This window comes from Pan troglodytes, chromosome 6, assembly GCF_028858775.2.
Source record: "Pan troglodytes isolate AG18354 chromosome 6, NHGRI_mPanTro3-v2.0_pri, whole genome shotgun sequence".
Lineage (NCBI taxonomy): Eukaryota > Metazoa > Chordata > Mammalia > Primates > Hominidae > Pan > Pan troglodytes.
Genome location: NC_072404.2, coordinates 145,036,319 through 145,049,394, shown reverse-complemented (window position 1 = coordinate 145,049,394; position 13,076 = coordinate 145,036,319). Strand labels below are relative to the sequence as shown.

Sequence of the window (13,076 nt, the reverse complement as noted above, 5' to 3'; positions counted from 1 at the left end):
AAGGGATAATTTCATAAAAATTACTAAGGTATGCTGATTTATCATGCTAAGTACATTTTTGACTTCCCTTCTTAAAAGAAGAGGAAATCAGGCTGGCACAGTGGCTCATGCCTGTAATCCCAGCACTTTGGGAGGCTGAGGCAGGAGGATCGCTTGAGCCTAGGAGTTTGAGATCAGCCTGGGCAACACAGTGAGACCCTCATCTTTAGAAATCATAAAATTTAAATAAAAATTTTAAAAAGGAAGAGGAAATCAACAACTCAGAAGACTGTCACTCTGACTTTTACATTCTTGCGGAAGGAAGCTGTACTTAGTAATAATTACGGAAGTATTTAGAATTTACATTGAAAGAGGAGCAGAGCAGCCCGAGGGCTAAAAGTTTACTTGGCTACCTTGACTGTGATTCATTAAACTCCTAAGGTTCTTTTGTTCAGACCAACCCCAAGCTAAAAGTTTTTTTGTTTTTGTTTTTAAATCCAACCCAAAGGCCCAAGTGAAAGGGAAAAAAAAACTGCCAGAAGAAAGAGGAGACCACAGCCATGCCCTTGGTTGGGAGCACTTTTCTGGCACTATAATGTCTTTTCCAAGGCTGCTACTGTTTCACTACAAGACTCCAGTCTGCATCTCACTCCCTGGTCAGATCACTGAGGACAAAATGCAGAAAAGTGATCAGAGGCCCGCCCACACCTGTGCCACTTGTCTTTGAGTCTCCTCCTCACCTCCCACCCCTCACCTGGGTCATTTTGTCCACAGAGACTGGAATTCCGTCGATGGTGAGAGGCGGCAGTTCTGAGTTAACCTCCTGTGGCGCAGGGGCGTGTTCTGCCAGAGCAGACTCCAGGTCTTCCAGGATCATGCTCTTGTACTTACGCACCTGCGGGGAATTAAGGGCAGAAGTAAACAAGATGCCCAACAACCAGGGAGGATTGGTGCCAAGCAACAAGAGAGTGGGTGGGGCTGGCCTTCCTGAGCCATTGCATAGCCTTAAAAACAAACACTTCTACAAGCAAATAAAAATACCCACTGGTCCCAAAGACATCATACTGAACATAATTAAATGAAAAGATGATGAAATTGCAGGTAACAACAATAGAAGAGAGCCAGTGAAAAAATTTTCCAGAAATACTGCTTCTCAGTTAAAATCACATTTTCTCAATGAGGGTGCCATTGCCTGTTCCAGGTCTAACAGGCATGGTATTCATGGTTCTGCATTTCCCAGGCCATTGCATGAACAACTAGCTGTGGCAGCTCATCACCAAAATCATTTTCAAGATCTTCAAGGACTTACATTTCTAAAACTTAAACTAACCAATTCATTCAAAACTGCTGCTACATTCCTGCAAAGCCAGACTACCAAACAGACAGGCGATTCAAGCATACAAGAGACTGGACTGAAAAGAATCAGAGAAAAAAAACTGATAGGTGTATGTTGTAGCTGAGTGCCACTACTGGTAAGGCCAGGGCCAAAGGGAGCCCCATAGGTCAAATCTCCCTTGCTTCTGGTAGGGCTTGGTGACAGAAGTAAACCTCCAACCCATGACGCCTTTAGCTCTAGCCCAGGCTGGAACCAGATATTGTTGTTCGTTGTCTGCATTCCCACTACTGCCAGTGCCATGTCTCAACTTAACAGTAACACACTGGACATGCACACATTCTATCATGAACAGAAAGGGTGGACAGACGCTGGGTCTTCCAACCACCAATATAATGGGTTCATCTGAATGCCTGGAACTTGGGAGAGGAAAAAATGGGTTCATTCACTTAGGAGAATACACAAGGGGTATGAGGATACCTCTGGGAATAACAAAGAAGCCATGGAATTATGGAAATGTGACAAGTGGGCTAGGAAATTAACTTGCTTTCTGGGCTCAAGGCACTATTTTAGGGAAACAAATGGAAGAGAAAATGAGGTTTGACTAGAAGTTCCAGCAATGTTTGAATCCTGGGTTGTCTGCTGAGTGGGCTGGACTCTATACACTTCCTTATAAATACCTCATTATGTGGATTAAAAAAGAAAAATTCCCATACTCTACCCCAAGCATCTGGAAAAATAAATATTATTACTGGCTACATGGTGCAACTTCTGCAGTTGAAGAATCCTCCAAATAGGTCAATAACTAAGGGGATAAGAGAAAAATAGCACAAACTGGTAGACTCATTATCTTTCCAGAGATTCAGTTGTATCTTGGTCTCTAATAAAAAATAAAGTTTCAAAAATTATTGCCATTATATGTATTGCAACATAAGCAGCTGATGTTGCCACAGCAACTTTACAGGATTATATTTTCTGCTATGTTCCTGTAGTCTAGATAGTATTTATGCTGCCTACTCACACACACACACACACAAATGAATCTTACAAGCCTAGTGATATGGTTTGGCTCTATGTCCCCACCCAAATTTCATCTTGATTGTAATTCCTACATTTTGAGGGAGGGACCTGGTGGGAGGTGACTGGATCATGGGGGCAGTTTCTCCCATGTTGTTCTCATGATAGTGAGTTCTCATAAGAGCTGATGGTTTAAAAGTGTTTGGCAGTTCCACCGGCATTCCCTCCCCGCACCTGTCTCTCTTTGTCTCTCTCTCTCTCTCTCTCCTGCCACTATGTAAGACGTGCCTTGCTTCCCCTTCTGCCATGATTGTTAAGTTTCCTGAAGCCTCCCTAGCCATATGGAACTGTAAGTCAATTAAACCTCTTTTATTTATAAATTACCCAGTCACAGTTAGTTCTTTATAGCAGTGTGAAAACGGACTAATACACCTAGCTTCTGGTCTTAGAACTTTAAGGTTTATAAGGTTAAATCCTTCTATTAGGTATAGGCCAATAGGAAGAATGATCATATTAGAAAAACAGGCTGTGTGCAGTGGCTCATACCTGTAATCCCAGCACATTGGGAAGTTGAGGCAGGCAGATCCCTTGAGCCCAGGAGTTTGAGAACAGCCTAGGCAACATGGTGAGACCCTGTGTCTACTAAAAATACAAAAATTAGCCAGGCATGGTAGTGCGCACCTGTGGTCCCAGCTACTCGGGAGGCTGAGGTAGGAGGATGGCTTAAGCCCAGGAGGTGGAGGTTGCAGTGAGCCAAGATAGTGCCACTCCAGCCTGGGTGACAGAGCCAGACTTTGTCTCAAAAATAAATAATTTTAAAATAAAAACAAACTTCATCTGGCTTTTAGAAACACCTGGCATTCAAAAATGGAAAATCATTAGGTTACTACTTCTTTATTAGCCAGTTTCAAACAATTTCAGCCATTTTTATGAGTCAGCTTATCAGTGCTATATAATTCTTTTAAAACATCTTTTGTTTGTTTGTTTTTTAGTGCCAGTAGAGCATCCCTAAGTAATTTGCAACAAAACAACTTCAGGTATTACCAAAGCATTTCCATCTAAGCTTGCTTACTAAAGTTAAGTAACTTTCGCAGAATTACTGACCTCATGTTTTAATTCTATCTGATCTATCAATTCTGAGATGCATTTTTCTTTCATATTTATCAGTCTTCTGAAATTGGGATACATCTTAAAATTGCTATGGACAAGGCAACAACAGGGCATAGCTGTCATTGCCTGCAGCCATGTGAACATGTTTGCTATCCCTGGCCTTTTTACTCAACAAATCATTTAGCACCATTTCAGAAGAGAATGTGAGTCTTGGCTGTTGTCTACTACCTTCCCAATGACAATTTCTCTTAAGATCAAGAAGCACCGCCAGGCGCGGTGGCTCACGCCTGTAATCCCAGCACTTTGGGAGGCTGAGGCGGGCAGATCACCTGAGGTCAGAAGTTCGAGACCAGCCTGACCAACATGGTGAAACCCTGTCTATACTAAAAATACAAAAATTAGCTGGGCGTGGTGGTGGGCGCCTGTAATCCCAGCTACTTGGGAGGCTGAGGTAGGAGAATTGCTTGAACCCGGGAGGTGGAGGTTGCAGTGAGCTGAGATTTGCACCACTGTACTCCAGCCTGGGCAACAGGGTGAGACTCTTCCTCAAAAAAAAAAAAAAAAAGGACTTGCATCAAACCTGTTGCTGCTTGGGGGCAAAAATTCAGACAATAACAGAGCACTTTTTAAAGAAATATAGCATTGCCCGTTTTCATGATGGCACAGAGGACAATATTACATGAAAAAACACAGACAATGATGACTGAAACAAGAAGTAATTCAAAAGGGTTGGACTCTGAATGTGAAGAAGTTTTAGGAATACCTTATTTCACTTATATTTTCCTTTTTATATATGTATACAAAAATGATATATGATTAAAAGCTATGTCTAAGCCTTGAAAGAGCTCTTTCAATAAGTAGAAAATAAAAATTCTAAGTGATAGCATTGTGTCAACATTTATCAATGTTTTTTCTTTCTTCATAGTACACAAATAACAGCACATCTTATAATCAATGGTGTCACAGATGAGACAAAATACAGGTTTGTGTTCCAACTTATGCCTCCTGTTCCAAAAACCATAGCTTACGCCTTTGTCACTTCATACCAACATGTCAATTGGTTGCACAACTAAGGTAAACAACCACTTAAATCAAAATCAGTTACCATTCTCTTTCCTCAATTCATCTTGTATACCACTGCCATTTGAAATTTTGGAAACACTTACTGTCATCAAACACCGTTTATTGAGCACTTACTTTGTGCCAAGCACTACATGCATTGTCTCAAATAATCCTTACCATAATTCTATAAGGAAAATATTATATTCACTTTGCAAATAAGAAAACTGAGGCTTAATAAACTTAAGTAACTTTCTCCAAATCATATTAACTAGTAAGAAGTATAGCCAAAAATCAAACAAATTTTTATGTAGCTCTAAAGCTGGTATGTTTAGCCACATCACTATCATTTATCTTTTTTTCTCAAGAAACTGCTATAGTTCCTCACTTCTTATAGGACAAAGTCCAAGTTTCTCTGGCCAGCATTTCAATCTTTCCAATTATTTATTTTTCCAATACTCCTTTGCCAGAGCCTCCAGATACAGCTGTGCCTGCCTAACCCTGGAGACTATGTGAATGACACCTCTTGCGCTCCCAGCATACAACCTCCATGGAGTCCTATACTGAGCAACTTTGCTGACCTTCTTCCTTCTTTAGCTGCCCAACCTCGTCACTCACCTTGGCATCTAGCAATTTCTCTTCTTTGAAACTTCTAAAGACCTTTTTTTTTTTTTTTTTTTGAGATACAGTCCCACTCTGTTGCCTAGGCTGGAGTGCAGTGGTGTGATCTCAGCTCACTGCCACCTCCATCTCCTGGGTTCAAGAGATTCTCCTGCCTCAGCTTCCTGAGTAGCCGGGATTACAGGTGCCTGCCACCATGCCCGGCTATTTTTTTGCATTTTTAGTACAGACAGGGTTTCAACCAGGCTGGTCTCAAACTCCTGACCTCAAGTGATCTGCCCACCTAGACCTCCCAAAGTGCTGGGATTACAGACATGAGCCACCACATAAATCTGCTTCTTATCCAAATATTTTCCATTTTTCTAGGCCCAATTCAATTCCCACTTGCTCTGAAAAAACTTCCCAAGTATCCTTGCCATAATTCTCTTCCTCCTTTAAATTCCTACTGACACAAATAAACATGTGTCACTTATACTGTTATTTCCAGAATACACTATACACAACCAGTGCATGACATTGCTGAGCATAGGGACCAGGTCTTTTGCTTATTTTTCATACACACACACACACACACACACACACTTGAATGAGACAGGGTCTTACATGTTGCCCAGGCTGAAATATAAAATATTTTAAATATACATATACAGGTAACACATTAACAAACATTTTATAATTACCAGAGATGGAGGGTGTTTAGGGTATTTGCAGGAGCCATTAGAGTTTTATTTTGTTTTGTTCTTTGAAACAAGGTCTTGCTCTGTCACGCAGGTTTGTTCACTGCAGCCTCGAATTCCTGAGCTCCAGTGATCCTCCCACCTTAGCCTCCCAAGGAGCTGGGATCACAGGTGTGTGCCACCACACTTGGCTAATTTTCAAAATGTTTGCTATAAGGTCACTGGGCCTTCAGTTGGGTTGCAAAAATAGTCCCAGACAAGATACCATAATTTTTTTGTATTCCTGAAGCTTAACTGGATAAAGGAAGAGTCTTTGGGAAGGTCTCATAAAAAAATTTTTTTTTTAAATTTTCTACAAGCTCCTATGAGACTAAAAACACATTATCATCTGAGGTATGTAACAAAGAGCTGCTGCCCTCAGACCTGTGACTGTGAAGCACATCTGGCTTCCAGCCAGGCTGCAGGCTGTGGCCCCTGAAGTTATGTTGACTTCATCCTATTGTCTCTCCAGCCCCAGTGTCTGCCTCCTTTGTTCTCCTGCCTCAGTTCAGGGCTCTCATTTCCCCTTAGTCCTTTGGGATTCCCAGTTTTGAACCCTGAAACCCCAAAGGACTCAGATGGAATCCTTATCTCATACCTTGTATCCAATAGTGTTAAATAGTTATATGTTGACTAAGTAAATACATGAGCAACGGGGCTTTCACTATACTACTTTCCACATATCTTCCACATTGCATGCAACTCCCACGGTTCTTCATTGCCCTAAAGACAATGATTATTTATCATTAATCATTAGGGAAATGAAAATCAAAATTTGATTATTAATGATAAATGACTATAATAAGACTAGGGTATAAGATTAGGGAATTATTTGTACCTTAAATGTTTAACAGACATCAACCAAAATAATTGGGGCCTAGGGTCTCTTTGAGGGATGTAGTTCTTTAATCACTTTTCCAATTTTGTATATGTTTATTATTCTATTGAGGTTTTCGGTTAATGTTTATTCTGAGGTTTGGATGTGTTTTGGTTATTTTATTTTCTTACTAAGTTAATCCACTTGGCTGAGATTTTAACTTGCAAGAACAGAACTAATACATAGCCTTTTCTTACAATTTTCAATCTCTTCTTGTCTGCAATTACAGCTATCTTGTTTCTAAAGCTACATATTAGTTTTCTTCTCCCTTTTCCTCATTAGCATGTAGCAGTTTTTCTGTTTTATCAGACTTTTTATAGAACCAATTCTTGAATTTAACAAGTCTACTTTTCCCTGTTTGCTAACTCATTCATTTCTTTCACATGTTTATTTATTCTACTTTTTCTTAGACTTATTTTATTATTCTCTTTCTACCTTCTTTAGCTAGATGGAGTTTCTTTCTTTTCCAACTTTCTCATATAAATTTTTTTGAAAATAAGACAATGAATATTCCTTTGAATACCAGTTTAGATAATACCTTCTAAGTTTTTATTTTTGGTTATCATTTTTGTTTCTAAATAACCTGTAAATTAAGATTTTCTTTTAAAAATTTCCAGCCAGGAGGGGTGGCTCACGCCTGTAATCCCAGCACTTTGGGAGGCTGAGGCAGGAGGATCACCTGAGGTTAGGAGTTCAAGACCAGCCTGGCCAACATGATGAAGCCTCCTCTCTAGTAAAAATACAAAAATTAGCCAGGCATGGTGGCGGGAGCCTGTAATCCCAACTACTCGGAGGCTGAGGCAGAGAATTGCTTGAACCTGGGAGGCAAAGGCTGCAGTGAGCTGAGATCGCACCACTGCACTCTAGCCTGGGTGACAGAGTGAGACTCCATCTCAAAAAAAAAAAAAAAAAAAAATTCCGGCCAGTTGTGGTGGCTCATGCCTGTAATCGCAGCACTTTGGGAAGCCGAGGCAGGTGGACTACCTGAGGTCTGGAGTTTGAGACCAGCCTGGCCAACATGGTGAAACCCCGTCTCTAGTAAAAACATAAAAAATAGCCGGGCATGGTGGCACGCACCTGTAATCCCAGCTACTCAGGAGGCTGAAGCAGGGAGAATCACTTGAACACAGGAAGCAGAGGTTGCAGTTAGCTGAGATCGCACCATTGCACTCTAGCCTGGGCAATAGAGCAAGTCTCTCTCTTTCTCTCTCTCTCTCTCTCTCACACACACACACACACACACACACACACACACACACTCTCCACATGATTGAAATTTTTTTCTTGTCTTTTGAAATTCTAAAATTCTGAATTTTCTGTACTATGATCAGAAAATATTCTCTGGGGCCAGGGCTGGTGGCTCACACCTATAATCCCAACGCTTTGGGAGGCCAAGGCGGGCGAATCACTTGAGGTCAGGAGTTCAAGACCAGCCCGGCCAACATGGTGAAACCCTGTCTCTACTAAAAATATAAAAATTAATCAGCTACTCAGGAGGCTGAGGCAGGAGAACTGTTTGAACTGGTGAGGCAGAGGTTGCAGTGAGCTGAGACTGCACCACTGCACTCCAGCCTGGGCAACAGAACAAGATCTTGTTTCAAAAAAAAAAATTATTTGAGGCCTGGTAATAATAAATGGTCAATTCTTATAATCCATTTATGTAATTTTTCAAATATGATATATTATCCCCTTGTAAGGTGTCAATGCTCCTGTATCTATTGTATCAGCTTCTTTTGTTTGTTTTTTGGGCCATTGTCTCACTCTGTCACCCAGGCTGGAGCACAGTGGAATAATCATAGTTCACTGCATCCTTGAACTCCTAGGCTCAAGTAATCCTCCTGCCTCAGCATCTCAAATAGCTGGGATTACAAGTGCACACCACCACACCCAGATCCTTTTTTTTTTTTTTTACATTTTTTTGTAGAGACGGGGTCTCACTATGTTGCCTAGACTGTCAACCTTATTAAATCTGTTATTCAGATCTCTATATTCTTGTTTATATTTTGCTTTGTTCATCTGGCAAGGATAGTAAATCCTCTTACTATCATTGCGGGGTTTTTTTGTTTTGTTTTGTTTTGTTTTTTCTTTAGGACAGGGTCTTGCTCTGTCATCCAGGCTAGAGTGCAGTGGTGCAATCACAGCTCACTGCAGACTTGACCTCTGGGCTCAAGCAATCTTCACATCTCAGCCTCCCAAGAAGCTAAGATTATAAGCATGTGCTACCACATCTGGCTAATTTTTAAATTTTTTGTAGAGATGAAGTCTCATTATGTTGCCTGGGCTGGTCTCAAACTCCTGGCCTCAACCAATCCTCCCACCTCAGCTCCCAAAGTGCTGGGATTATACATATGTGCCACCGTGCCCCCCCCCATTGTGGGTTTTAACTATCTTTTTTCCTTACATTTCTAACTTTTTGATCTACATGCTTTGGTATGTATATATGTCTGGTTGACTGACTGACTAACTGATTGAGACAGGGTCTCACTCTGTCACCCAGGCTGGAGTGCAGTGGCATCATTATGGCTCACTGTAGCCTTGATCTCCTGGGCTCAAGCAATCCTCCTGCCTCAGCCTCCCAAGTAGCTGGGAGTACAGATGTGGGCCAGTATGCCTGGCTTTTTTTTTTTTTGTAGAGATGAGGTCCCACTATGTTGCCCAGGCTTGTCTTGAACTCTTGGCCTCAAGCAATCCTCCCACCTCAGCCTTCCAAAGTGCTGGGATTACAGGCATGAGCCACTGTACCTGGCCCCATGTTTTGCTTTAAAGTTACTTGAAGAATATAAAGGTTCATGATAAATATGTACTTCTTATCTTAGCTGGGTGTGGTGGCACCTGCCTATAGTCCCAGCTACTCAGGAGGCTGAGGCAGGAGGATCGCTTGAACCCAAGAGGAGGAGATTGCAGTGAGCTGAGATTGTGCCACTACACTCTAAGGTGAGCAACTGAGTGCGACCTTGTCTCTAAATAAATAAATTAATAAATAAATACTTCTTATCAATATTAAATGATCCCTGGTTGCCAGTTAATACTTTTTTGCCTTGACAATTAGGCTTTGTCTGATATTAATGCGGTGATCCATGATTTATTTTTGTAGGCATTTTTCTGACAAACTTTTGCCTGTTATTTTACATTTAACATTTGTAACAGATTTACTGATACATAGTTCACACACCATATGTATTTGTTTCCTATGGCTCCCACAAATCACCACAAACTGGGTGGTTTAAACCCATACAAATTTATTTTCTTGGTTTCACTTGGCTAAAGTCAAGGTGTTGGCAGGGCCAGGTCCTTCTGCAGTCTCTAAGGGAGCATCTCTAAGACAGAATTGTTTCTTTGCCTTGTCTAGCTTCTGTCTAGCCTGTATCACTGGCTCCGGACCCCCTCCTTGCATCCAACCTCTTGCTTCCACCAACACATCTACTTCTATGCCAATCTCCCTTTGTTTCCCTCTTATAAAGACACTTGTGATTACATTTAGGGCCTACCTGGATAATCAAGAATAATCTCCCCATTCAAGACCCTTTTAATTACAACTGCACTTTTGCTGTATAAGGTAATAGTCACAGGTTGAAGGGATGGGACCTGCACATCTCTGGGGGTCATTATTTAGTTTGTCATACCATACAATTCACCCATTTAAAGGGTAAGACTTTATACTCATAGGGTCCTAAAATTACCACCAAAATCTAATTTTAGAGCATTTCATTCCGCCTAAAAGAAACCCCGTGCCCACTGGCGTCACTCTCTTCCCCTTCCCCAGTCTCTGGCAACCACTAATCCACTCTCTCTCTATAAATAAGATTTATCTATCCTGGACATTGCATATAAATGGAATCATACAACATGTGATCTTTTGTGACTGGGTTCTTTTGCTTAGCACAATGTTTTAAAGGTTCATCCATGCTGTAGTATAATATCAGTACTTCTTCCCTTTTTCTTGCTGAATAATATTCCATCCTATGGATATACCACATTTTATTTATCCATTCATCAGCCGATGAACATTTGAGTTGTTTCCACTTTTTGGCAATTATAAATAATGCTGCTATAAACACTGTATACAAGTTTGTGTATGAACATATGCTTTCAGTTCTCTTGGGTATAACTTAGGAATAGAACTGCTAGGACACATGGCGACTTTACTTTTACCATTTTGAGAGACTGACAAATTGTTTTCCAAAGCAGCTGTACCATTTTGCTTTTTCTTTCTCCAAATCTTCACCAACTTCACCATCCCTGTGGGTATGAAGAGGTATCTTACTGTGGTTTTTATTTTCATTTCCCTAATGACTATGATTATTAATCATCAGCATTAGGGAAATGAAAATCGAAATGTGATTATTAATGATAAATGACTATAATAATGATTAATGATAAATAATTATTTATCATTAGTTCTCGTGCTTGTTGGACATTTCTACATCTTCTTTGAAGAAATATCTATTCAGACCTTTTGCCTATTTTTATTTTTATTATTATTATTTTTTTGAGATAGAGTCTGGCTGTGTTGCCCAGGCTGGAGTGCAGTGGCACATGATCTCGGCTCACTGCAACCTCTGCCTCCTGGGTTCAAGAGATTTTCCTGCCTCAGCCTCCCGAGTAGCTGGGATTACAGGCGCCCGCCACCACGTCTGGCTAATTTTTGTATTTTTAGTAGAGATGGGGTTTCACCATATTGGCCAGGCTGGTCTTGAACTCCTGACTTCAAGTGATCTACCCACCTTGGCCTCCCAAAGTGCTAGGATTACAGGCGTGAGCCACTGTGTGTGGCCCTTTTGCCTATTTTTAAATTGGGTTGTCTTTCTTTTCTTTCTTTCTTTTTTTTGAGATGGAGTCTTGATCTGTTGCCCAGGCTGGAGTGCAGTGGCACGATCTTGGCTCACTGCAACCTCTGCCTCCTGGGTTCAAGAGATTCTTCTGCTTCAGCCTCCCGAGTAGCTGGGACTACAGGCATGTGCCACCAGGCCCGGCTAAGTTTTTTTGTATTTTTAGTAGAGATGGGGTTTCACCATATTGGCCAGGCTGGTCTCGAACTCCTGACCTCATGATCTGCCTGCTTTTTATTGTGAGTTGTAAGAATTCTTTATATATTCTCAATATATATCAGTTTTTTAATCAGACATATCAGAATTCTTTATATATTCTCTATATATGATAAAAGTTTTTTTATCAGACATGATTTGCAAATATTTCTCCCACTCTGCATGTTGTCTTTTCACTTTCTTGATTCTATTACTTGCAGCTGCTTTTAACATTTGTGAGTGGCTGTGAGTATGACATATACATTGAATAGAGGAAGGTTTGATTTGGATTGTTGTTCCAACCTGAAAGAACATCTATGCCTTTAACAAGGCACTTTAACCCATTTATATGTATGGTTTATAACAGAATTAACTGGCCTCACTTGTATTATTGTGTTCTAGACTATGTGTTTTATTCAGTTTTTAAACATTTCTTCCTTGTTTTCTATCTTTTATACAGAGACTTGGTTTTGTTTTTTTTCTTCGGTGCTCTGGAAGATATATTCTGCTTCTAATTTTACTGGTACTTGCAAGTCCCTAACCTGTATTTATCAATGTCAGTCAAAGGTAAAATGCTTTTTATCTCAGTCTAGTGCATCCTGTTTAACAGAGTCTATATCTTCTTGTATTCTATGGAGGACTCCAACAGTTTCCCAAAACTTAAAAAGATTTTTTTTGCAGTGAGTAATTTTCTGAAGTATTTTTCTGAGTCTTCTAGATGAATCTTTTTCATAGATTGCATCATCTTTACTACTATCAGTAGTAGTATTGTTTTAGATTTTCAGTACTAAAGAAGAGAAGAAATGCCCAGATTTCATGTTTGTCAACAGTGTGACAGTAAAGGCTATTTCTCAGGCACCATTTTGAACTAGGAGCCTTCTACTATATTCTTCTAAGGAAAGGTCCTAACACATCCTAATTGTAGGGCTTCAGGAATTTTTGGAAAAACTCAAAACAGAACTCAAAAATGTTAAGAAATACCCACAACATTTCAGGGATAGGAAGATGGTGTGAAAAAAATACAACAAACAGAATTTCGATCAAATGATTACTAATTCTGAACTCAAAAAATGCCTATATTCAATATGGGAGACATCTAACAAATGTCATTTTAAGCTAATAAATTTTACCCTAATAAAAACAAAATACAATTTAAATCTTTACAGATCATTAATCTACTAATGATTCAAAGTTAATCTGGCGCAAGAAAGAATAGTTCCTATTGTATAAGTATGCAGGGGCAAAAGACTATTTTTATAAAATTAGCTCTGGATAGTTATACAATCAAAATGTTCAAATATAGTTCTATATTTGGAGCACAGTATTAAATCAATTCTTTG

The 13,076-nt window shown here is 40.0% G+C and overlaps 1 protein-coding gene across 11 annotated transcripts in view; it reads right to left on the bottom strand.

The window, feature by feature from the left end:
• Nucleotides 1-13,076, bottom strand: part of NRF1 (nuclear respiratory factor 1) — a 145,340-nt gene that overhangs the window by 65,823 nt on the left and 66,441 nt on the right. For all 11 annotated transcript variants that reach the window (XM_003951128.5, XM_001155756.7, XM_063815011.1 and 8 more), the window contains one exon: nucleotides 734-874. In XM_003951128.5, coding sequence (XP_003951177.1) covers nucleotides 734-874 — 141 coding nt within the window. The remainder of the gene's footprint in view (nucleotides 1-733; nucleotides 875-13,076) is intronic.